This window comes from Camelina sativa, chromosome 14, assembly GCF_030686135.1.
Source record: "Camelina sativa cultivar CO46 ecotype springtype chromosome 14, ASM3068613v1".
NCBI classification, from domain to species: domain Eukaryota; kingdom Viridiplantae; phylum Streptophyta; class Magnoliopsida; order Brassicales; family Brassicaceae; genus Camelina; species Camelina sativa.
Window position 1 is genome coordinate 27,436,900 of NC_141893.1, and position 27,848 is coordinate 27,464,747.

Here is a 27,848-nt window from a genome sequence, read left to right on the forward strand (position 1 = left end):
AAATGGTATTACACTACCATGCATTCATGATAGTTGAGACAGATGCATCAGAAATAGGTTACGGAAGCCTTAAGCAGAAAATGCCAGAGTCTATCCAACAATATATAGTTCGTTTTCACTCAGGAGTTTGGCTTGAACCACAAAAGAACTACTCTACAGTTAAAAAAAGGTTTTACCAATAGTAAACTGTATTTCCAAATTTCAAGACATTTAGTAAACAAAAAGATTTTACAACGTGTTGATTGCAAATGAGCCAAAGAGATATTTTTACAAAAGGATGTTAAAAACTTAGTTTCTTATCAAATATTTGCTAGATGACAAGCTATTTTATCCGTTTTTGATTTTGATATACAATATATAAAAGTAGAAAGTAATCCTTAAACCACAACGCCAAAACCTTATTACAACCTCGTTTACCAAACAAATATCTCTTAAAGACCTTACCCATACACCAACTGCATATTTTACGAGGATATCCAATAGCTTACCGATAACCTTACCAAAAACTGTATATTCTACGAATTCATTCTCGTAGACACAAAGTCAGTAGAAATTCCCTCCATATCGACATAAATAACCCAAATCTCATTTCCTACTCCACTTGTAAAATCCTCAGAGTATGCAATTCCCAAGATAAAACGATCCGACCTGTGTTTTTTTATAATAATAATAATAATAATACTAATAATAATAATAATAATAATAATAATAATAATAATAATAATAATAATAATAATATTCTAGTGATCCCATACTCACTAGCAACCTAACCCCAAACACACAACATCAGATAAATATAGATGATACCAATAAACAAATATCCAATAATCAAATAACTAATAATAATTCTATACCAAATAAACAAATAATCCAAACAAGCATAAATCAAGGAACCATCAATCCTAAACAACATTCTAAGGACTCAACTCTAGCAACCTAACAGAAGCCAGACAACAATCAATCGAGCCACTAGAACATCCTCCTTTTCATTATCTTAATCCCACGATTACACTTTACCTTTACATGCACCACAAACACAAATTGAGATGCATGAGTATTCTACAAACACTCAGCGAGACAATCCTCCCATCTATTGGGCTATACAGACAAGCAACTTAAATTCGGATGTCAAACAATCTACAAACAAACACAACAAACCAAGGAAACAAGTATCACTGCTCGCTGAAAAGGGAGGTGTCGATCGACACCAGTCAAGTGTCGACCTACACTGACCATTGGTGTCGACCGACACTTTAGTGACCCTCACTACGGAAAGGACTCGAAAGGGAAGATAAGAGGAAGAAGAAGAGAACTGCTAAGTTTTGTCCGAGGGAAAATGGATTGTGCGACATGCCGGTCAGTTGGCCAGCGGGCGTGCGTACGGGCGTACGCGGTACGCACAGGACAGGAACGGATGAAGAGACGACCATGCAGATGGTACCGTGAAACAGGAAGGTTGCGGGAAATGGGAAGGAACTCGATAAATTTTATTTTAATTCCCAAAGAGTTAGTGGGATTAAAATAACAATTAATTTCTTTAGTGGATTTTCCACTAAGTATAATTAATTAAAGGGAGTTAGTGGGGAATTATTTAAGTGGGGGAATCATTAGTGGGGAAGAATATTCTCTCCCACTCATCGCATGTAGAGATGAATGTGGTGATGACACCTCACTTCTCTCACTTTTGCCAAGTGTTGAAGATTAAATGTGGAGGCGACACATATACCCCTGCGTGTGGCATAAGGAGATCGCCCACACTCTCTATTTAAGCTCCTCATTTCTCACTTGGAGAAGAGAAAAGAGAGAGAGACGCCAAGAGGCTGCGCGAGTGACAGTAGAAAGAAAATAGTGAATTTTCTTCTAAGTGTGGAAGAGAGAGAGTTGAGTTGCTTCATCTGCGGGAAGAGTTGTTGAAGCAAAGGGAAGATCGGGTTGCAGAAGCTGAAGATCTGCAAAAATCTGTGAGTTTCAGAGAGCATATCATCGATCTAGCTTGGTGTTGGTAGATCCAAGCTAGGATCGATTTGCATGTGCATATAGTTGCATTCTTCTTGATTTCTTCTTTGTTTTCTTGGTTTTGCATGTTGGGTTAAGGGATTCCATGTTGGATCTCAAGCGTTGATGGGAAATCCGCTTGATTGATGTGTTGCATGTGAGGTTCCATGGTAGATCTCAAGCGTTGATGGGGAAATCCGCTTGATGGATCTATTGCATGTGAGGAATTCCCTTGTTAGATCTCAGGTGTTGTTGGGAAGAACCACTTGATTGATTTGTTGCATGTGAGGTTGTCCATGTAAAATCTCAAGTGTTGATGGGAAGATCCACTTGATTGATTTGTTGCAAGTGAGGTTGTCCATGTAAAATCTCAAGCGTTGATGGGAAATCCGATTGATTGATTGTTGCATGTGAGGTTGTCCATGTAAAATCTCAAGCGTTGATGGGAAATCCGTTTGATTGATTGTTGCATGTGAATTTTGTGTTGTTGCATGTTGCATGTTGTTTGTTGAGGTTTATGATTCTTTAAGGTCATAAACTTATAACTTTAATTGTTAGTGTGGTCTTAGTGCGTGGCGTTCGTGACGGGGAGGTCCGGGCAGCCATAAGCGCACTAAGAATGGAGATATGTCTGTCCTTACCCGGAAAGTTGTTTCAACATGCAAACTAAAATAGTCTTGCATGTAGTTGCGAGGAGCTCGATCTTGGCTCGCTACCTTGATCGATGCTATACACGATGGTGTATTGGGGTTTTTATTCTGGTTGCATGCCTTTGTGGTTGTATTCAGAGATAAAAAGGGAGAGGAATGGGAGACGGAATATCTGGGCCCTAGTAAAACTTGTTTAAAAAAACTTCTTTTTATTCAAGTTTTGCATTGTTGCTTTGATTGTTTCTGTGCGTTTGTTGCTTTGCTTTCTTCCGCATGCTTGCTTGATTTCTTGTTCTGTGTGGTGATTGATTGATTCCTTGTGATTTAGGGTGGGGTTGGGAATCTAATCTTCTGGAGGGACCCCTGTTAAGATTACTTATGATAAAGTTTTGTCCTTCAGGTAACCACTAGAGGGACTAGAGTCGTGCTGTTCGATAGGAGCCTGAAGTAGATTTATTTTGTGCCTTTGTGTAAAAAAAAGAAGTATGTTTCTTTTGTGCAAAATTATTGTAAGATCTTTTTGGCAATAGGCCTGGCCACAAACGCTATAAGTTTTATCATGTGACATATTAATATTAAATAATATTCGGTTTTAAATTCGAAAGCGAGTTATGTCTGAAGTGGCCTAGTCCGGGTTGGCTCAACACTTGGATGTCTTGAGGGTTGAAAAGCCTTAGGGATGTCTAATGTGGTGGAAATATCACTGATAGACTGGCTAAGGGTCGGAATGTATTTTAGAACCTCGGCCGGATCGTTGGTGAATATTTCTTAATGTAGCGTCCGAGACTGTTCTGGCTGGGGCTGGCTCTAGAACGGTTTGGGGGCGTTACATACACTGCCTCTCAATGTTGATCGATACTGCCCCTTGGTGTTGACTGACACCCAACTGATGTCGATCGACACTAAATCCATAGACGCAATCTGCTCGAAGCCGAGACTCAAATCTCGCCTCTTATCACCTCCAATCCGTCCAAAACTCGACCAAAAGACATATGAAACCGTAGGAACCCTATAACAACCATAAAAAACACCACAACAACACAAAAAAGCAAGAAAAAAGGAAATCTCAGGCTTAGATGAGCCATGGTCATGCACTCACCTCTTTGCGGGAAATTTCTGATCCAAACTGACGAATCCAATACCTAAGCAATCCTCCTAACACATCTCTAGCCCTGGATCTTCAATCCCACAAAAGGATCTCCAAGAAAAAGCACTAAACTCCAAAATCTCTCCAGAACGCTCTCTTTCTCTCTAAAAACGGCAAACAACACTGAAGCCACGACCTAGGTCGACATCCCACTTAAATACCCTGGTTTTAAGATTTCACTTTAACCAAACCGAATCAAATCGACAATTTAAATCAATCTGGTCGAACCAAAAATTGCTGTTGCCAATCGACACTATCCCTGGTGTCAATCGACACCCATCCCCAAAATCCACAATTTGGTTCGCGGATGTTACACAAGATCTCGGGTTTATAAACCTCCACACCACAATAGAATTCTCCATTCCTGGTTTCCATATTCCAAGATTTACCTACTTAGACAACTAAAAAGCTTTTCTCCATACCGTTTACTTATGAACCTATGATCACTCCTGGTTCATCTCCTTCGACTTTCATTGCTCAAAAAAAAAATACCAGGATGGTTCTATGAATGGTGGTACTGGTTCGGCTCGTCCGATGACATATATCCTCCCCAAATACCCAAAGTTTCACTATCCTACTACACTAAACACGAAAAACCCCAACCCTGCGGCCCTCTACTGAGGAGACCATGGACAGCTCAACCAAAAGACATGGACATAAGGAGAAGCTTGAACCAGAGAAAGCATTGGAAGATCAGCTTGAACCAGAGGAATCATTGAAGGAGCAGCTTGTACCGGAGGAAGCATCGGAGGAGGCGTTGATCGTTCCGACGGGTCCTCTTACAAGATCAAAATCCAAGAGGTTCAACCAAGCCATCAATGGAATAATTAAGAAGCTGGACAAGAAGCAAGAAGACGTGGCTCAAACCATTTGGACGATGCTCACAGCTCAAGGTGCTCGGTAAAGGGTTTAGTGTTGTTTATGCACTCTTTTTCCCTTGTCAAGTTTTGTCCCATTGGGTTTTCTTGACAAGGTTTTCAATGAAGCCTAAGTGACACTTTTAAGCCCCCTTTGCCAGTCTAAGTCGTGGTCCAAGACCTATTACAAAGCCTTGGCCCATTTTCTCTATTTCTTTTGCATTTAATGCTTTTGTAATTTCCTAGACATTGTGCATGAGCTTGCATGAGTGAGGACTCTTGCATGACCTTGTATGAGCTCGACCTTGTGCATGCTCTTGCATGTTCTTCCCCTATCTCCTCTTCTCCTTCGTCCCCCTTCTCCTATATAAAGACAATGTAGTTTTCATTTTCTAATCATCAAACATTTTATCAAAAACATCTCTTCTTTCTTGTTTGATCAGAGAAGTGTGTAATATATTCTCAACTTGTTTATTTCTTAGTGTGTCATATCTAAGATATATTCAAGCCTGTAGTCTAAGAGATCTCCATCTCTCTTAGAAGTACATTTCGTTTCCCCTTTAAATCCGCTGCATTCAAACCCCCTTCACCTTCACCGCCGTTCATCTATCCTTTCCCCTGCATCTTCACCCCATTCATCTTCATCATTTCATTCATCCCTCTTCAAGATCTTGAAAAGTGTGTCCTTGGGCATAGATCCTCATCCAGGAGTCTATCATGTGGTATCAGAGCCACTTTGCAACCAGGTTTTGAAATTCCAATCGTCACTTTCTGTTTTTCCCAGATTTTTTGTTCATCTTGCAAAAATTGTATAAAATGTTTTACTCGTTCAAAAATTACAAAATCAATTGAATTTCGATCTTCTTTGAGTCTATTATTAGTAAAAATTGATTTTAAAAATTTTGAATTCGTTTTCATATTTTTCCAGATCTGTTTTCTAGTTACGTGTTTTTCGGAACTATTTACTTGTTGGATCTTTATTTTATTCTCAGGTACCATGGTGACTTCTGAAGAGGAAGAGTCATCCACGTCTAGCCTGGAAAGGAGAATCATGAAGTCAACCACTTCAAACTTAACTTATAATAAAATAATAAATTGTTATCCTTATCTACACAATAATCAGAATCTAAAGATCCACTTTTAATATCATTGAATGATACAAAAGAGAAAAATTGATTTGAAGACAAAGGAGGAATTTTCTTAAACCATGTCACGTCTCTCCAATGTATTCTAAAACGATGGTCAGTTGTCCTAAAAACGCCATCAACATTTCTTAATGAGAAACTTGATAACATTATCCATTCACCTTCTTCCAAATCGTTTATAAAGATGTCACGATAAGGAGAACCCATCTGTACATGAATTTTTGTACCCTACGTAAACGTTATACATAAGTACATAAAAATTAAAATAAATTTAAATAAACACTATATAATTAAAATTATACCTTCTCATCAACTACAATCAAGTCTGTTGATTTGAAAAGAGGATGACGACACTTAAACTTCCTCAGTATTTTTACGTTGATTTTCCACTCATGACCGAAGGGGTTTAGGTCGTCCATATCGAAAAAATAGTCTCTCTTCGCGATCTTATTTTTTTATAGCATTGGATAAAGGTTAGCCATATTTTTGTTTGAAATACCTAGACTAAAACGAATCTTACGATTCTGACTTTTAAACGTATTTATATATACATAATACAGAAAATATGTTTTTAGAATATTTACATTTTAAGATATATTCAAAATTCAAATATTTATCATCGGCTAAACTTAAATGGTAATTGTACAATTATCATTAAGTACCAAATATATTATATATTTCCCGATCTTTTAATAAATCCTTTTTATATAAGTATTCAATATTTTTTAGATATTTACATTCAAAATTATGGTATCACCATAAACATTTCGGGATAATCGAATAATTTAAGTATAGTCTATGTTTTATTTTTCTGATTTTGATTGAAAACCTTTTTTTAAAAAGATTCAGTTTCATTTTTTAATTTTATATTATCTTTATAACTAATTTTGTAATTACCGTATTTAGTTAGTTGGTATATCTAATACTATAATAGAATTTGATGATTAAATCATGCTATAATAAATTTTATGATTAGTCATTTAGTATAGTTTCAAATTGTTTATTTTAATTTCAAACAATCTTAATGTCAATTAATCTATCAATACTATTATCTCTGAGAATTACTTCAAAATAAGATTCATGTATGTTAATCACCAAATTTATAATATATTAAAATAGAATTATATCAAATTAAAATCTTAGATCAATATCATAGCGTTTTAAATTATATCAAATAACATTTTAAAATTTTTAAAATCAGTTCTCCATTTCGGCAAAGGAATCAAACATCTCCATGACTTGAGGAAATTTAGGATTGATCATGACCATTGTACAATTGTGCACCGTTGTTGCCATCCATGTATCTACATATAACATATTTAATATTTAATAAACCAAGGAATACTAATTTATAGAATAAATAATACGAACCTTTATTGCTCTCAATTTTGGCAAAGCGTAACACACATATGATATCACAAACACAATGAATCTAGTTATTAAAGAAGTCATTCGCGTAGTCTTTTGGTAAACAACATGTCAATCGATCACCCCTACAATTAAACTTCTTTTAGAATTAAAGACATTAATGAGAATGATGTTCACAAACTCGATAGAATGACTTACTCAATATTTTCCAAAAGAACAAACAACTCATTCCATTTTTTGTATGGTGGACCTTCTACAAAACGATTTCCAACAGTGTATAATCTTCCGATAATATCTGCTCATAAAAGTTCCATTAGAAGATAAATTATCATATATAAATTAAATTTATAATATTAGTTTTTTCTTTCATCTCACCTACACAACAATCAGGGTCTAAATTTCCACTTTTGATATCATTAAATGATACAAAAGAAAAAAAAACTGCTTTGAGTCAAAGGATGAATTTTTCTAAACCATGTCGTGTCTCCCCAATGTATCATAAAACGATGATCAGTTATCTTTAAAATTCCATCAACTATGGTTAGTGAGAAATTTGATAACATTATCCATTCACCTTCTTCCAAATCATTTATAAAGATATCACGATAAGGAGGACTCATCATCACTTGAATTTTTTTACCCTACATTAAAGAAACATATAAGTAACATAAAATTATAGAATTTTATCAAAACGCGATGTATACTGTAAATATACCTTATCATTTACAATCAAGTCTGTTGATTTGAAAAGTGGATGACAGCACTCAAACTTTCTCAGAATTTTGACGTTAATTTTCCACTCATGAACGAAGGGGTTTATATCGTCCACATCGTAAAAATAGTCTCTCTTCCTGATTCTTTTTTAATAGCAGTGGATAGAAGGTTAGCCATGATTTCAAAAGAAAAAAATCTAAGGAGATAACGAAATGTACGATTTTGACTTTAAAAGTTTTAAACGAATATGTATATATATATACATAATACATATATATTTTTTGGAATATTTACATTTTACGATATTGTCAAAACTTCAATTAATTTATCATTGGATAAAATTAAATGGTATTTGTACATTTATCAGTAATCACCAAATATATTATTAGATCTCCCACTTATTTTTTAGAAAATTATGATTTTAAAAAGTGTTAAATATTTTGTAGATATTTCATTCAATTAATATAGAAACTATATCACCATGAATATTTCTGGATAATATTGAAGTCCAACACTAATTTATGTTTATTTTCGATTTTTATTGGAAAACTTTAATATTTTAAAATTTCTATTTTGCAGACAGGTCAATATCTATAATTTATGTTATCGTTTTAACGAATTTTTGGATTATAGAATAATAAAATAATTTTGACAGATAATAAAAATTCTATTCGAAGATTTGAAACGATTATGCTGAAATGCTTAATATTGTTAACCACTAAAAGCAACATGAAGTTTATCCCAATCAATATTATGAACAATACATTCTTTTACATCTTTCTCAATTAAAACCCTAACTTCTTCTAGCCTATTACGCTCGGCAACCAAGTCAATATGGCCCTCCAAGATATCATTCATTAGCGAGAGTTGAGCATCGATCGTTTCAAGTTGACACATGAGGCCGATAGATTCTTCCTTCTTCTTCATATAATCTTTCCCCATATCATGGATCGCAGTGAAACGTTTATTCGTTTCATTCAGAACCACATCTCTCTTTTTTTGAAACACTTGTTTAACCTTCTCGATTGCTCCATCTTCCCATTCGAAATCTGACATGAGCTCTTTGCGTTTCCTCGAACTTTCACCTTCCATCGCAAAACCTGAATCTATAAAATTGAAAACTGTAAACTTTCAAGCCAATAAGGTAATAAACGAAAGTTTAACTACATAGATTGAGATCTTACCTCGAAGATACATTTTTTTTTTTACTTTGTTAAGAGGGGAAACCAAAAGGTCACAACATTGGAGAGGCGTATAAAATGCTTCAATATTTTTTTAGAAAGTCGCAAAGGCTTTCATATTGGCGTCTCATGAGGCCAGGCCCAAAAAATTAAACAAAAACTAAAATTTATCCGTCTTTTTGTAGAGATTTTTGATTAAAGTATAATTAAGAAAAACTTTTACTTTAAATATATATATATATATAAAGATATATATATTAATAGTAAAATAGTCATATTAGACTAAAAGACTATGTAAAATTTAGTGAATATAATTCTAAATTATTTCTGACATAACAGAACACAATTACCACGTCCAAAGTTACAACAAATTATTTTCGGAAAGTCATAAACATTAAAAGTAAAGTGAACATAATAGAAAAATTCGATTTGTGGACGTATAGCTAGCTCCTCCAACCACATGCTTAATCTATTTAGTATTCATCACTGGACTCGACGTCTAGCCAGCGCCTGTAAAGAAAAAGTTTCAGGTTTTAAGTTCACGAATAATAGTGTTTACTCTAAATTGATTTAAATTAAGGACATTACATTATATCTTCCATATTGATTCCTGCCATTTCATCTTCAAGTTTGACCTTTGAACATCGTAATTGAGACATAAGACATTGCATACCTATCAATGTAAACAGTACATCGTAATTGAGACATCAGACATTGCATACCTAGAAAATGATAGTTTTAAGTGGTATATAAGATGATTACTAAACAGTACCTTCGTAAAAAGAGATCCTCCAAAATAGAAGAGTACACATTACTGGTTGATTAGCATAGGTAGGGAAGAAAACTATTTTTCTCCATTTATCAAGAAATGCATTACAAACCGAACCAACAGCAACACATTCAATCTCCAGGCCACATTAAAATAAATTATTTCTGAATTAGTTAATCAAGAATTGTGTTAAATAACATTAGATTGTATTTAAAATATTATCGAAAGTTTTGAATATTCTCTTACTTGTATTCAAGGATAGTGAAAGTCACAACTTGATTCTCTGAAATGTAGCCATTTTGACGTTCAAGGAAATCAATCGTCCGTGGCTCGTTTACATGTAACACCATTCCTATGGCATCTAACATAAAAATAATTCAAACCAAAAAAAAAAAACAAATCCAAACAAATTCATCATCTTAAGATTACTTAAATAAAAAAAACTTACCTACACAACAATTCTTCTCCTCAGGCGTGGAATTACGCATTTTCAATGCATCAAATAGAAGGATAAAATTTGTCAGTGCTTCGCGGATATATTTGTATCCTTTTTGTGTTATCCTGGATCAGGATCTCAAACAGATTGTTTGAGTTTCGGGATGATTGCTGACCTTCAATCACTAAAAATTCAGATATCTCATACCAGTCTCCTTCTTTGATGTTTTGAAATGACCCGACCCGTTTTTTTTTAAATAATAAATAATAAATAATAATAATAATAATAATAATAATAATAATAATAATAATAATAATAATAATAATAATAATAATAATAATAATAATAATAAACTACAACTAGGGGTCCCATACCCACTAGCCACCTAACCACAATCACAACCAACAGCGGAAAATAAACAATACCAATATCCCATAATAATCTAATAATTATAACATAAACAATAACCAAAAATCAACCAACAAGAATCATAAAAACCAGCAACCTAGCAATGTTTCTAATGACCCAAATCTAGCAACCTACCAAAGCCAGACAACAACCAATCGAGTCCCTAGAACATCCCCCTCTTCATTGCCTTGATTGCACGATCACACTTTGCCTTTACCTGCACCACAAACACAAATTGCAATGCATGAGTATTTTATAAACACTCAGTAAGGCAATCCTCCCATCTACTGGGCTATACACACAAGCAATACAGACATCTCTAACCATCAACCAACAATAACCAATCAACAATATCAAACCAGGACTCTGCATCGACCGACACAAAGAGTCGCGAGCATACAATTCTGAACACGTCTGAGTCCTATCTTTATCCAGGTATCCTTCCGTGGCTCGCGTAAAACATCACAATGTCCTACCAACCACATATTCTTCTCAATGGAATACCTCATGACCACACATGGATCATCTCACTGCCACTAGGGACGCCACAAAGGCCAAACAAATGTCCTACACAGGACCGCCACAAAGGCCAAACAAATGTCCTAAATAGGACCGCCAGCAAGGCCAAACAAATGTCCTCAAAAGGACCACCACCAAGGCCAAACAACTGTCCTAAACAGGACCGCCACCAAGGCCACTCGTCCCGAAGGACCGTCACAAAGACCACTTGTCCCGAAGGACCGCCTAAACGGGAAACTCTGGCTAAACAACCCGCCACAAAGGCCACATATCTGGCGAAACAGCCCGCCACAAAGGTCACACATTTGGCTAAATAGCCTGTCACAAAGGCCACACATCTGGCTAAACAGTCCGCCACAAAGGCCACACAATGACACAAAAGACTGCCACACATGGGCACAATGACTCAAAAGTCCGCCATTAAGGCCACACAAGCCCCCCCCAGGCTCTCCACCACTAAAATGGACAAATTCTAACTCACATAAAACTTTCCATTTTTAGCACTTTCCACTTCTGGAAACTTTCCACTTTTAGAAACTTCAATTTCAGGAAACTTTCCCCCAAACCACCGCTTCAAGGAAATTTCGTACCCCGAACACCACCTCATTTTGTTACTTAGTCGCACAACCAACCACCCCTAAGCGACCAAGTAAACAAGAGAGATGGGCTGGAATACTCCATTCCCGCTCCAGCCACAAATTACAGATGAAACCAGGCTAGATAAGGTCAAGTCGCAGCTTGCTTTTCATACCTTTTCTTAAACCTTGCCTTCATCCTCGCCTCAGGCTCCCAATTCTTCTCCTCAACACCATCACAGTCCCATAGGACTCTCATCAAAGGAATCTTCTGAAGTTCCTTGATCCTCCTCTAGAGAACCCTCACTGGTCTCGCCTCCAATAGTTATCAGGTCTTTCTATCAGACACAATACTCGCTGGCACCCCATGCAACCTGACTATCTCCTTCACATACTTCTTAGCCAAAACCGCTGCTCCATCAGTCTTGTTAATAGCCAGAAAATGTGCCGACTTAGTCAACCGGTCCACAATGACCCAAATAGCATCACACGTCCTGGACACTGGCAAACCCACCACGAAGTCCATAGTAATTATATCTCATTTCCATTCTGGTATGGGAAGACTCTTCAGTAACCCTCCTGGAAGCTGATGCTCAGCCTTCACTAGCTGACACACATCGCACCTTGCAACCCAACTAGCTACATCCTTCTTCATCCCGACCTAGTGATAGTACCTCTTGAGATCACGGTACATCTTAGTCGCTCCTGGATGAATAGAAAACTTGCTCGCATGAGCCCCTTTCAAAATCTCCTGCCTCAACTCCTCATCCTTGGGCACACAAATCCGACCGTGCACAAAGATAGTACCATTATCCGAGACCTGATACTCCAAATCCACATCCTTTGAGGCATTCACCAGTCCCCAAATCCTTCTCCTGAGCCAACCGCACCCTGCTCAGAAAATCTGCTCTATCAATCGCCTCCAAAACCAACGGTTCCTGAGAAACAACACACAATCTCAATGCACCGATCTCTCCTACCAGAAACTCCATCTCGTGCTCATGAGCCAAAGCTACCCTCTTCCAGCTTAGAGCATCTGCAACCGAGTTAGCCTTACCAGGGTGGTAAGCTATCTCCAAATCATAATCCGCCACCAGCTCCATCCACCGCCTCTGCCTTAAGTTCAGCTAGGGCTGAGTGAATATATACTTCAGGCTCTTATGATCTGTAAACACATGCACCTTTGCACCATAAAGGTAAGATCTCCAAATCTTCAGCGCAAAAACTACATCACCCATCTCCAAATCATGAGTAGGATAATTGCCCTCATGCTTCCGCAGTTGCCGCGAAGGGTACGCAATCACCTTCCCATGCGGCATCAACACACATCCCAAACCAACTCTAGATGCATAAATATAAACCATATAGGGTTCTCCCTGCTCTGCCTAAGCCAACATTGGCGCAGTAGTCAACATATCCTTCAGGCTTGCAAAGCCTTCCTCACACTCCTGTGACCAAACAAAAGGAACATCCTTCCCTGTCAACTTAGTCATAGGACATACTCTGCTCGCAAACCCCTGTAGTAACCTACCAAACCCAGAAAACTCCTGATCTCAGTGGCATTCTGCGGTCTAGGCCAATCTATGATAGCCTGGATCTTCTCCGGATCTATAGAAACCCCATCTGCAGACACAATATGCCCCAGAAAACCCATCTCCCGCTGCTAGAAACTACACTTGCTCAGCTTAGCAAACAACTTCTGGTCACGCAGTTTCTCCAGAACTGCTCTCAAATGCACTGCATGCTCCTCAGGACTCTTAGAATAAAGAAGGATATCGTCGATGAAAATGATGACAAACACGTCCAGAAACTCCTGTAACACGCTGTTCATCAATCTCATAAACGCTGCTGGTGCGTTAGTCAACCCGAAAGGCATCACCACAAACTCATAATGCCCATACCTCGTCCTGAATACAGTCTTTCTCACATCCGCCTCATCTATCGGGATCTGATGATAATCCGACGCCAGATCTATCTTGGAGAACCAAGTAGCACCTCTCAACTGATCCAACAACTCATTGATCCTAGGAAGAGGGTACTTGTTCTTCACAGTGACCCGGTTCAAACCCCGGTAATCAATACACAACCGAAAACTCCCACCCTTCTTCTTGAGAAATAACATCGGCGCTCCCCACGGTGGTACACTAGGACGGATGAATCCCTTACTCAGCAAATCCGCTGGCCACGACTCTCTCGCGATCTGAATATCAACTCCTCTAGCTCGTCCAATAACTCTCAGGAACTTGCCTCCCGCAACTCTGACAACTCCTGTACGTTCCCCGGGATCCCCTCTGATCTCCGCACTCTCTGCACACTCCGGAGTAATGAAGCTATGAGAAGCTCCAGAATCAAACATAACATGGAAGTTAAACCCGCCCACCAACAAGGTCCCTACACAAACCTCATGTGTTGAGAACCTAACAGTTTATCACAGACAAACATAAAATCTGAACTTACTAAGAATTCACAAAGACATAGTACCAGTAATTATACATGTGATCGCCCTGGCACTCGTTCCACCAGTCTCTATAGTCGTGTAAACCCGTGGCGCCTGCACAATCCATGCAACCTGCTACCCTCCTGACTACACCTGCTGCAACACGGCCACTACCACCGGCTGCAACTTGGGACACAAGGGCCTGATTTGCCCTGGCTCCCTGCAATGATAGCATACACGAGCCGCTGCCGTCAGAGCTCTCCTCTTGGGACAACTAGCAATCTTGTGATCCTTGCTTCCACAACCGAAGCAACTCGCACCACTCGGTCTCTAGGAAAATACTTGCGGTTGAACTCCAAGACGAAGTCAGCCCAAGACATCTCCCTCTGCACTCTCTTCGCAGCCACAGAACTCCACCATACCTGAGCATCACCAAGCAAATGGTGGACCCAAATGTCCACCCAAAACTCCTCAAGACATCTCAAAGTCTGGAAGTTACGTTCCAAACTCGCCCTCCACGCATATGCAGCAGTAGGATCTGTACCACTCGAAAACCGCGCAGTATCGATGCCACGCATCTCCTTGAGCATAGAAAAATAACAACTATGCCCTCCCATATCCGCAGCCACTGGCTGCCGCTCCTCTGCCACCACTGGTGGCACTACCTGAGCTTGAGCCGGTACCACTCCCGGTAACCGCTCAATCAACTGTACTAACAAGCCCGCAAGATCAACACCAGGGACTCCACCCTCTAGGACTCCTACACACGGAACCCTAGGATCACCGGCCACTAGAGCATCAACACCGCCCCCTCTGACCACACTCATGGAATCCCCCTGGACACCCTGCGACTCGCCAATACCCTCAGCTGTCACACTCTGGTCCGCAGTCATACTAACCGTTGGGACTCTGCCCCTACCACGACCACGGCCGCGTCCACGACCACATCCGCGTCCAAGACCACGACCACGACCAGCAACAACACCCTCTCTAACCATCTGCAATACCATGAACAGAAGGCTAAGCACGCAATTATACAAACACAAAAATATATACTCACCATGGAATTACATAGTAGGCTGGAAGAAGATGTTCTAGGACTCCATGCCACACACAATTGACTAACTCACATAATCAATCAAGACATGCAATCCCAAACATCTACAACACAAAGCCTAGTGAACCAAAACCTAGAACCGTAAGGGCTATGATACAAAACTGAAACGACCCGACCCTTTTTAAAAAAAAATAATAATAAATAATAATAATAATAATAATAATAATAATAATAATAATAATAATAATAATAATAATAATAATAATAATAATAATAATAATAATAATAATAATAACAATATTAATAATAATAATAATAATAATAATAATAATAAACTACAGCTATTGGTCTGATACCCACTAGCCACCTAACCACAATCACAACCAACAGCGGAAAACAAACAATACCAATATCCAATAATAATTCAATAATTATACCATAAACAATAACCAAAAATCAACCAACATGAATCATAAAAACCAGCAACCTAGCAATGTTTCTAATGACCCAACTCTAGCAACCTAGCAAAGCCAGAAAACAATCAATCGAGTCCCTAGAACATCCTCCTCTTTATTGCCTTGATTCCACGATCACACGTTGCCTTTACCTGCACCACAAACACAAATTGCAATGCATGAGTATTTTATAAACACTCAGTAAGGAAATCCTCCTATCTATTGGGCTATACACACAAGCAATAGAGACATCTCTAACCATCAACCAACAATCAACAATCAACAATATCAAACCAGGACTCTGCATCGACCGACACCAAACATGCATCGACCGACACCAGTTGGGGTTGCGTTGACCAACGCAAGATATGCATCGACCGACAAATGCTCGACATAGCACGAAAACTCTAGGTTTTATGCGCCGTCCTGGCACTTGCATCTATCGACACACAAAGTGCATCGACCAATGCAATGACGAGCATCTTTTTCCCCCGAAACTTCTCGCCGGATCTTCGTTCCTACAACCATAAAACTGGATCAGAAGCCACAAGAAAGCTTCCTAACGTCCCAAATAACAATCTAACAAGCCAAACAACACATAACAAGCAGATCAGAGAAATCTCCAGCTTAGATAAGCCATGGTCCTGCACTTACCTTTGCCAAGACGATTCTGAACCTTAAAGAAACAAGAAAACACTTCCAGGAAGCTCCTACAACGATCCCAGCTACAGATCTCTACAGGAACAGCTTCCAATCTCCCAAAATCGTCAAGAGCACTCAAGTACACTTTTCTCTCTTTCTTTTCTCTCAAAAATGGCTAAACTCGCCGAATGAGCCAAAAACATGACTTAAGGGTTTTCCCTAACCCAAAATGCAGCGTTTAACGTAGGCCTTGATTGGAAGAGCATATGAAGAAGCTTTTTTAATTTTTATCATCCAATGAACATTTATTAGGAGAGCATATAAGGGAGCATTTAGAAGGTACAGATGCTCTCATATGCTCTCATTTGAAGCATTTCCCAAGCATTTAACTCTAAAATATTAATATATATTAAATTAATTTTAATTAATTAATTTATTTTGTAAAAATAGAAAAATTATGATTTTATAAAAGATAAATTTATTTGTTATAAGATAATATATATGAGAAACTACTTAATGTTATTATTGAAAATAATATAATAATTTATTTAATACATTAAAATATTAATGTGGATATAACATTTATAATATATATTTTTGTTTATTTTAGTTTGATGTGTTATATTATATATATTTTAAAAAGTTATTGAAACTAAAAATGTAAATATAGATATAAAATTTTCTAAAAAATTATAATATATAATAATTATTTGTAATTAATGTGTAATATTATAAATATATATAATTAAAAATTATTAAACTACACATTTATATATATAACAATTTATAAAATTGATTAAATCTAAAATATATTTTTAAAAAATTATATAGCAATGAGTGATAATTATATTTTTTAGTGAAACACATTTAAATTATATTTTTTAATTAATATCATATATTAAATATAAATATAATATCTAATATTCTACTGCTATACCAATCAACTAAATGTGTTATATTAATCAGAGCATACAGCTTATGCACCTTAATGCTTATGCTGCATAATGCTAATGCTCTAGTATATGTTGTTCCAATCAAGACCGATGCAATCCCTAAACCGGATTTTCGGTTTGCGGATGTTACATGTTTCCATAGTAACTTTCTACATAAAGATCCACATTTATCTTGGCATCAATCCTATTTCCCAATAATAGAAGAACAAATTATCATTTTTATTTATTTATTTTTCTTTTACTTCTCAATTAATATTTAAAATAATCACGTTAAATGAAAAGAGGAAGACGAATTACCCTCTCGTCTACAAAAATCAAACTTTGATGAAAAGGCTGTCCTTGAATAAAATGAGGTGGCCATTCTCTAAGAATTTTCATAGAAACTTTCGGGTTACATAACGTAGCAGCTATGGCAACAATGCTTGATGCAAGACTTGGCACTCTACACTTGAACCAAGTCAACCTGGTAGCAAATCAGCATCAAATGTAGAACTAGGAGGAACCAAGGCCAAATGATGAGATAAGAGAGTCCTACAGTCACGCCTCTTCTCATACTCAGTCAGCGCAGACGTCAACGAGACAGACCCCAACCTAGAGATCCTTTGGGAGGCCCTAAAGTTCAAGATTCCCGCTTTCCATGGAACCAACAACGCAGATACTTACTTGGAGTGAGAACAGAAAATTGAGTTAGTCTTCGTTTGTCAAGAGGTCACTGAGGTCAACAAGGTTAAAGTTGTTGCTACTGAGTTCTCCGATCGAAACATGGAACCAGCTGAAAGCCGTCATGCGAAGGAGGTTTGTGCGGAGTTATAATCACCGCGATCTACATCAGCGCTTGAGGAATTTGGTTCAAGGAAGCAAGTCAGTCGAGGAGTAGTTCAAGGAAATGGAAACCCTTATGCTAAGAGCCGATATTAAAGAAGATGGAGAAGCTGTTATGTCGTGATTCATGGGAGGTCTTAACCGAGAAGTCCAAGACCGTCTAGAAACCCAGCACTATGTGGAATTTGAGGAGTTGCTTCACAAGGCAGTCATGTTAGAACAACAAATCAAAAGGAAGAATTCCCGATCCATTTACAACACCGCCAAGGCCAACTACAGCTCAGGGAAACCAAGTTTTCAAAAGGAGGAAAAACCCGGCTACCAAAAGGACTACAAGCTATTCGTCAAGCCAAAACCGCTTGATTCAGACCAGAAAGGTAAGGGTAAGGACTTGATCACAAGGAAAAGGGATATTCGATGCTTTAAGTGTCAAGGAATTGGGCATTATGCGAGCGAGTGTTCCAACAGAAGAATCATGGTCCTTAAAGATAATGGCGAAGTAGAATCTGAAGAAGAGCGTTCGGAAAATGACTCTTTGGAAGCCCCCACTAAAGGAGAGTTGCTTGTTGCAAGGAGATCTTTGAGTGTTCTAACTAAGGCTGAGGAGCAAGCACAAAGGAAAAACTTGTTTCACACACGATGCTTGGTCAAAGATAAGGTATGTAGTTTAATTATTGATGGTGGTAGTTGTACTAATGTTGCGAGCAGGACTATGGTTGAGAAGCTTGGCTTAGAAGTGCTTAAACATCCAAGACCATATGCGTTCCAATGGCTTAATGAAGCGGGTGAGATGTCCGTCAAGGAGCAAGTCAAGGTGCCACTTTCAATTGGTAAAAATCAGGACGAGTTCATGTGCGACATACTACCGATGGACGCTAGCCACATTCTTCTTGGACGTCCAAGGCAATCATACCGACAAGTTGTCAACGATGGTTTCACCAACCGACACACCTTCGAACACAATGGCTGTAAAACGACTCTCATTCCAATGACGCCGCATGAAGTCTATCTAGACCAGCTAAGCATGAAACAGCGGACCCTCAAATCAACCAAACCAATTGATACAAAGGGTAAGAGCAAGGTAAGGCACAATAGTTTACTAAACAAAGATACCCTTGCTTGTTCTACTAACCCCGAACCGGTGCTACCGAGTAAGATTGAGTTGGTTTTGCAAGAATATAAGGACATGTTTCCAGAGGATAATCCCATTGGTTTACCGCCCATCCGAGGGATCGAGCATCAAATCGAATTTGTACCGGGAGCCGCTCTACCGAACTGACAAGCTTATCGCACCAGTCCAATCGAAACCAAGGAATTCGAGAGACAAGTGAACGAGCTTATGGAAAAAGGACATATTCGAGAAAGCATGAGTCCATGTGCCGTTCCGATGTTAATATTACCAAAGAAAGATGGGAGCTGGCGAATGTGCATGGACTGCCGAGCCATCAATAATATTGCGGTTAAGTATAGCCACCCTATCCCTCGATTAGATGATATGCTTGATGAATTGCATGGTTCTAGCATCTTTTCAAAAATTGATCTTAAAAGTGGTTATCATGAAATCCGGATGAAAGAAGGTGATGAGTTGAAAACGACTTTTAAAACCAAACAAGGGTTATATTAATGTTTAGTCATGCTGTTTGGGTTAACCAATGCACCTAGCACTTTCATGAGATTGATGAATCATGTCCTTAGGAAGCATATTGGAGTTTTTGTTCTGGTTTATTTTGATGACATCTTGGTTTATAGTAAGAATTTGGAGGATCATGTCATACATCTTAAACTCGTTTTGGATTTGCTTCGAAAGGAAAAGCTTTATGCGAACTATAAGAAGTGCACCTTTTGCACAGATAATCTTGTTTTCCTAGGCTTTGTTGTGAGTGCAGATGAAATCAATGTTGATGAGGAAAAAGTCAAGGCGATAAAAGAATGGTCAAGTCCTACGAATGTGAGCGAGGTGAGGAGTTTTCATGGTTTAGCAGGGTTTTACCGGCGTTTTGTCAAGGATTTCAATACCATTGCCGCCCAGCTTACGGAAGTCATTATAAAGGACGTTGGATTCAAATGGGAAGCTGCACAAGAAAACGCCTTCCAGGCCTTGAAAGAGAAGCTTACTAACTCTCCTGTTTTAATTCTTCCTAATTTTATGAAAACTTTTGAGATTGAGTGTGATTCCTCCGGGATAGGTATTGGAGCTGTTTTGATGCAGGATCATAAGCCCATAGCATTTTTCAGTCTGAATCTAGGTGGAGCGACACTCAACTATCTGACCTACAACAAGGAGCTCTACGCATTGGTCTGAGCACTACAAACTTGGCAGCACTATGTATGGCCAAAGGAGTTTGTCATTCATACTGACCACGAGTCTCTCAAGCACTTAAAGGGTCAGCAAAAGCTCCACAAATGTCATTCACAGTGGGTTGAATTCATAGAAACTTTCCCATATGTCATCAAGTACAACAAAGGTAAAGATAATGTTGTAGCCGACGCATTATCTCGCAGGTATGTTTTGCTTACGTCTTTGGATGCAAGATTGTTTGGTTTTGAGCAGATAAAAGACTTGTATGCTAATGATTCTGATTTTAGCAAAATATTTCAATCTTGTGAGAAGTTTGCCTTTGGAAAATATGATCGACATGAGGGTTATTTGTTCTTTGAAAATAGACTTTGTGTGCCTCACTCTTCTTTGCGAGAATTATTTCTAAGGGAAGCTAATGGAGGTGGTTTAATGGGACACTTTGGAGTTGCTAAGACATTTAAGGTGATGCAAGAACACTTCCATTGGCCGCACATGAAAAGAGATGTTGAACGACTATGTGAACGGTGCACGACTTGTAAGCAAGCTAAGGCTAAGGTTCAATCCCACGGTTTGTATACCCCTTTACCTATTCCTTTGCATCCTTGGACTGATATTGTAATGACCCTCACTAAAGGCAGAAATCCCGGAATAAAAAGTCCGAAGAACGACCCGGAAGTTGTCCGAGGAAAAATCATCTAGTTAGTGGATCACCGAACGAAGACCAAAGTGGCCGGAGGTACCATCGAAACCCTGTGTCCGATCGGGTATCAACGATTATGCGAAAACTGCGTATGCAAGTCGAGAATGGTGTAGACCGGCAAGTACCGAAGAGTGTTGGACAAGTACCAAGAGGGACGGTACAGACTGAGAAGTGCCGAGAGAGACCGAGAAGTACTGAGAAGGACAGTACGGACAGAGAAAGTACGGATGATATGGTCAAGTACCAAGAAGTGCCGAGGAGTGCTGAAGCGTTTACGGTCAAGGAACAACTTTTTTTCAGTCAAGCTAGACGCTCGACGGACGAACCCTACATCGACCCGGATTTTACGGAAATTGTCGGCGGCACAAGAAAGATTCCTATCTTGCAAAGCAGCCAATAGAAATGCATGCAGAACTGAAGTGCAATCATTGTGTTTTTGAAAACACAAATATAGGACATAATCATTGTGTTCCTAAGGTTTTGGCCAATGGGATGGCGCTAAGTGGGAGACAAGAGAGATTTTGTTCTCTTTGTTTCGCCAACTCATGGGAGAAAGATTCTTGAAGAGACTTGGACGCCAAGTGTTAACCAAGAAGAGAGGAAGGAGATTGAGCAAGTGCACGCCATGCATTGGCGATTTGCACCGCCCATTTTGCCTATAAAAAGAAGGCCATCGCTTCTTATTTCATCACTTAGCTCATAAGAAAGAAATCACAGAAAAATTCTTTAAGTCTTACTCTCTCTCAAAGTGGAGTGAGACACTCTCGAAGCAAAGGGAGGTGCTGTCGAAGACAAGAGAGAAGCCGTCGAGGGAAGTTAATCGCTGTTAGGCGCAAGGGAGGAGAGTTGTCTGATCCGCAGTGCTGTGAAGTCCGACATCGATCTGCTAACCGCCGTGAGTCCTGTAGTGAGTTCTGTGGTAGGTTGTGTGGGGTGCTGCATGGTTCTTAGGACCCATGTACGTACCCATTGCGTGTTGCATTTAGACTAGATTCATGCTAGAATCGGTTTAATATGTCGCATGCGTAAAATGGTAAGATTCATGCTAGATTCTTGTTTAAAAGCACATAGAATTTATGCTAGGATTCACCATGCATGTTCAGAATTGAAGAAGTGAACCGCATATTTTCATGAGGAATTTGATGCATATTTTTTTAGCAATATGGCCTTCTTAAAAATTGGATCTTGGGCTTGCATGTTGGGTAGAACTAATGGATTTTTATTCGCAAAAAATTCTTGCATAAAAATCAGAGAAATTAGTTGCATGCATGTAAAACAATCTTGGATGCTTGAATTTTATTTCTTGCTGCCTGTTGATTGTTGCTTGAGTTCTTGCTTGATTTTCTTGCTTGTTTGCTTGATATCTTGCTTGAATTGCTGTGGTGGTAGTACTAATTTCTTGGCGTTTGCTAGCCCTTTGAGTTGTAGTACTTGTCTTAGCTAGTCTCTTGAATTATATTTGTTATTTTTCTCGAGTCGTAGCTAGGACAGAGTAGCCGATCTTCTGTTCCAAGAAAAGTTGGTTGTCAATGACCACTCGCGCGGGACAAAGTCATGTCTAGCTAGCTACTAGAATGACCGCTAATAGACGTAGTAGCTTGTTGGGGCTCATGCTGGTTACCGTGGTGGTTTCAGCACGGGAAGTGTTTGATAAGCAAGTTTTCACCCAGGGTATCAATTCCCTATGCAGTTGTAGTACAAAGGGTTATCAATCCAAATGGTTGTCTATTGCTAGCAGGAAGGATATGATCAGAACAGTACAAGTCAAGCCAAGCAGATAGGGTTTTTATTCTAACAGTCCTAAAATAAATAAAAGAAAAGAATGTAAACAAAGAAACCACACGACCTAAGCACTCGAAGCAAGCAATCGAGTACAGGATCGAGTAAGCAAATGAGATATGAACAACTCAAGGTATTACTGGATGCAGGTTATCGTGTACCTGATCGGGTAAGTTGTCGAGTAAGTAAAGAAAATGTAAACAAATAAAATACGAAAGCTCCTAAGGATGGGGTAATCGAATCCTAAGTATTCTAGACAAGTACGGATGCCTTACATGCCTCAAGCAATTATTTCCTAGACAATGAATCTCTAAAACCTTGTCACCACACTCTCGCACTAGAAACAATCAACCTTGATCACTTACCACACTCTCGCACTAGCAATATGAACAAGCAGGCATTAAGAACGATTCATTATTGTCAGTAATCTCAAACTCATCTAATTTCTTACTCAGAGTCAAGTAAACCTCTAGCATTGGCTAATTCACTCATCTCATCTACACCTCTCGGTCGCTGAAACGCCCTAGATCTAATCTCAACCTCTCGGTCTGTTGACAACATTAAGAACACCAACCTAGAAGGAAATCTATCAATCATTTACAATCAAACTAAAGCATCCTAACCGATCAAGAACACAAAATCATCTATCCCATCCCTAGAAACTTTACTACACTACTCGGACATGACAACAAGGAACATAATAACGAAAATGAATGAAAATTGCATTGTATTAAAAGATAGAGTAGAGTAGAAAAAGTACAAGATAGAAATCTAAGAAAACTATAAAAACTATGAAATAAAAATGCAAAAACGAAAAGGAAAATGTTTGAGTCGCTCAGTTCTCTCACAGAAGCTCTCGCTTTCTGGTTTGAGGGTCTGCGGCGTGCTCTTTTGCAAGCTAGGAGAGGATGGATTTATATATGGAAACCCCTTTGACCTAGCTTCCCAGACTTGCCCGATGGTCTACTAGATGGGGTACACGAGGGTGAAGTCGGGTTACTCCTCGGGTGGATCTTCGGATTGTTCTTCATGCTCTTGGGTCCTCCTCGATCGTGTTGGGGTTCGGACTTGTTCTTCCAGCTCGATTGCTCCTTCGGGTACATGCTCAGATTGTCCTTGTTTTCTCCATTTTTGGCTCTTTAGCACCTGTTTTCATCCAAAACATGCAAATGCAAAAATGCAACACCCTAAATGGTCTAAAAATGAATTCCTACAGTTAATGACCTAAAAATGCTAAGTTAAGGTTATGAACAATGCAAAATATAGACAAAAAAGGATGCTAAAAACATGTAAATTAGAGAGTTATCAGTGTTGTGGAACGGAACCGATTATCGAGGGCCTTTGGTGAAAAGAGTCTAGAGTATTCAAGTAACCCTTGTAGTATTCTGGTCGTCGTGTTGTAGTGAAGGCATAAAGAGTCTAGAGTATTCAAGTAACCCTTGTCGTACTTTAGGTCGTCTTTAGTGTCGAGAGAAGAGTCTAGGTTGATCGAGTCAAGTCTTGTCTGATCTAACCTTTGACTGCTTGTTTGTTATTGCTTCCGCTATAGTTTTGTTGTGCGACTTTGATTGAGAGTTGGCTTGCTTGTCTGTTTCCCTGCTTGTTTGGGGTAGTTGAGGCAGGGAAAATAGAATGCATGTTAGGGAAGGGGTACCCGGACTCACTGAGTAATATTAGATTACTCATGATAAATTTTTGTCTCGCAGGAAGTCTAGGAGGAGTCTAGAACTGGAACAAGCGTTAGGGTACCAGATAGGGCTTGTTTTCATGTGTTTTTGTAAAACCCTATATATTTTCAAGTTGCATTCTATGAAGTATCCGACTAATTATGTATATTGCTTGATAACTTATTTTCAATGTAATAATTTATTTAAGTAATAAATGGGTTTTACGAGCATCATTACTCCAGCACCCCTCTCAAGTTGCTCTTGTATTTATTAATCATATAATTAATACTAAAATAATTAAAGCAAATCACTTAGAACTTAAACAAAATCATCCATTTACTAGAGTACCCCAAAGAAGGTTGCTCATCATTTAAATATATATATATATATATTTTGTTAATTGATTATCAAATTTTACTAATCTGTCATGAATAAAACAATTGTTTGGGGTAGTTGAGGCAGGGAAAATAGAATGCATGTTAGGGAAGGGGTACCCGGACTCACTGAGTAATATTAGATTACTCATGATAAATTTTTGTCTCGCAGGAAGTCTAGGAGGAGTCTAGAACTGGAACAAGCGTTAGGGTACCAGATAGGGCTTGTTTTCATGTGTTTTTGTAAAACCCTATATATTTTCAAGTTGCATTCTATGAAGTATCCGACTAATTATGTATATTGCTTGATAACTTATTTTCAATGTAATAATTTATTTAAGTAATAAATGGGTTTTACGAGCATCATTACTCCAGCACCCCTCTCAAGTTGCTCTTGTATTTATTAATCATATAATTAATACTAAAATAATTAAAGCAAATCACTTAGAACTTAAACAAAATCATCCATTTACTAGAGTACCCCAAAGAAGGTTGCTCATCATTTAAATATATATATATATATATATATATTTTGTTAATTGATTATCAAATTTTACTAATCTGTCATGAATAAAACAATTATTTATATTATTTATATTACATTAAATAGAAAAAAATAAAATTTTACAGAATTCGGAATATTAAACCTATTTTACAAAATTTTGAATATTAAACATAAGATACAAAATTCGGAATATTAAACAAATTTTACAAAATTTGGAAGAAGATTTACTGTTGTGTTGTACCAAATTTTTGCTAGATATGCTCAATCAAGTCTTTTTTCAAACGATCATGCATTTGTGTATCATGAACGTCATTTCGAACGCCCATCATATTAGTTTGATTTGTTGGCCTATCTGTAGAAAACGATAAATCGATATGAGAAATTCCGGTTCTTTCTCCATGATAGAACTTTGGTTTATTTTGTAATGGAATTGGGTTTAGGAAACTTCCGTTTATTTTTTATTTTCTAATGGAAAGTTTGGCTTATTTTGTAATGGAATTGGGTTTTTGTTGTAAGGGTTTATGTAAATTTGTTTTTGTTGTAAGGGTTTAGGAAACTTTGGTTTTAGAATCACCTCAAAGGTTTTTATTTTTTGCTGTTGAATATTAAACAAGAAGCAGCCGACAAAAAAAAAAAAAAAAAAAAAAAAAAAAAAAGAAGAGATGAGAATGAAAGAAGAAGAATCCTCGTACGGCCACGACAAGAGCACCATCAGTAATACGGAGAGCAGCAGTAACCTCAGAAGAAAAGTCCAGGTGAATCGATAAGGTTGATGAGGTATTCGTTTCCGTCCCTGGCTCCAGTGAAACTCTTCAAAGAAGCATCAGTCATCTCGTAGTAGAGAGATGTACCAGTGGACTTGATGGTGATACCACGTTCTGCCTCATCAGCTCTGGTATCAGTCATACGAACATCACCAGCAACCTCTTGGGCAATGATACCAGCAGCAGCAACCAAGGAATCAGTGAGTGTGGATTTCCCTGTTGATCAAGAAATAAGAGATAAATTAATTTGAAAACAGTTATTAACTGTGAAGAAAGACTGAAAAATATGACTAGAAATTCAGGTTAAAAAATCTCAAAAGAGAGGTCAACATGAGCAATAACGAACATATTACGGATGCTGTGTTTGTAGTCCATAATCCGTCGGAGCTCATCAGCTGTAAACTTCACCTGCAAGTGTATATAACAAAGGTCTTTATTGAAGCATGAATCCTTATAGTATAAATGCATAGCGATGATATAAGAACCAGAACAAAAAGTATTACCATTTTGTAAAACTTTTGTTGTCACCTCCAAAATCTCTGCAATATTGTTGATTTCCAAATCGGTCACAATTAGAATGTTTAAGTTCGGTAAAAGGATGGTCGAAGTTTTCTTCTATTAATCGGTGTCGAAGTACGAAAGACGGGTTACAATACAACTTAGACGAGTTAGCAAGTAATGAACGAGTTTAGAATGGACGAGTTAGACGGACGAGTCTTCGAATCCTTCGCTTCTAACCTTTTTCGGGTAAACAGATTTGTCTCTCCTCTTTTCTGCCTCCTTTGGTCGAACGTTGTGCGCCCGCTTTTATGGGGAACTGTGTCGGTTCGTCTATTACAAAGACCAAAATACCCCTTCCCTTCCTGAAGGTTTATTTGGGCCTTCTTATGGGTTGGGCCTTTTGTTAGGTTATGGGCCTACCCTTAACAGTAGCCCCCCCTCACCCCTAGTTCATAGTTTTTAAGCGAAGAACTATGTCGGGGGTCGAACCTTCGACCTTTCTTTTCCGTTGGAGTCCGTCGCGGAAACCCAACTTGCTTGAACGGGTGTGGGCCTTCACTCTTGGTCGTTGAGATGATGATCTTTAGACAAGGTTCGAGGAAGCGAAAGGTCGCGCGTGTGATTACGCGGTTTTTGATGTTTTGGGGTCGAATCATCGTATGCGGTTCTTGACGCACGTGAGATCCGGAAACTGTACTGTCACCGAACGCGTACTGCAATGATTGCGTCTCTAGAATCTTCCTTCCTTCCCTATAAATACCGCTTCTCCACCCTTCTTATTTCATCTTCTCGAGCTTTTCTTCCCTCACTCAGGTATTCATCCTTTCTATTATCTCGTCTCTTTTTGTCAGTTCGTTCGTACTTCATATTTTTCATTATGACATCCTCCCAATCCGTATCCTCCGATCCTTCCGCCGCTAGTCACCTTCGACGAGCTACCTCTTCCGAATCTGGTGGTTCGGCCAGATCTATTCGTCGCAAGGTTTGGTCTCCGGTTTCTTCTGATTCATCGTCGACGGATTCAGATATCGCTAGGCTTGCAACGATTCAACACCGCCTTTCTTCCAACCCAGCCGTTTCAAGCTCGTCGGGACTTCCTTACAGGATCCCTTCCTTGGTTGACGAGCCG

General features: G+C 38.4%; 1 protein-coding gene and 1 long non-coding RNA gene across 3 annotated transcripts; both read right to left on the reverse strand.

Annotated features, from left to right (window-relative positions):
- Nucleotides 1-9,352: 9,352 nt before the first annotated feature.
- LOC147928698 (uncharacterized) lies at nt 9,353-15,442 on the reverse strand. Of its 2 annotated transcripts, XM_087483476.1 has the most exons (7): nt 14,246-15,442; nt 11,071-14,155; nt 10,275-10,887; nt 10,073-10,187; nt 9,830-9,962; nt 9,646-9,730; nt 9,353-9,567 (listed from the first exon to the last, which is right to left on the reverse strand). In XM_087483476.1, exon 1 carries the CDS (start codon nt 15,209-15,211, stop codon nt 14,453-14,455), a length of 759 nt encoding a protein of 252 aa, XP_087339602.1. In that variant the 5' UTR covers nt 15,212-15,442; the 3' UTR covers nt 9,353-9,567; nt 9,646-9,730; nt 9,830-9,962; nt 10,073-10,187; nt 10,275-10,887; nt 11,071-14,155; nt 14,246-14,452. The 2 variants fall into 2 exon arrangements, with proteins under 2 accessions (XP_087339602.1, XP_087339601.1); XM_087483475.1 differs by having other exon boundaries at nt 10,275-14,155.
- Nucleotides 15,443-15,650: 208 nt separating this feature from the next.
- LOC147928699 (uncharacterized) lies at nt 15,651-16,712 on the reverse strand. The gene is made up of 3 exons (XR_015579570.1): nt 16,368-16,712; nt 15,973-16,231; nt 15,651-15,865 (listed from the first exon to the last, which is right to left on the reverse strand). It is a non-coding gene; the product is annotated as an uncharacterized LOC147928699 (long non-coding RNA).
- Between the last annotated feature and the right edge of the window lie 11,136 nt (nt 16,713-27,848).

Coding starts and splice junctions, on each gene's coding strand:
- LOC147928698 (XM_087483476.1), bottom strand. CDS start 15,211: ATGGTATTGCAGATGGTTAGAGAGGGTGTTGTTGCTGGTCGTGGTCGT.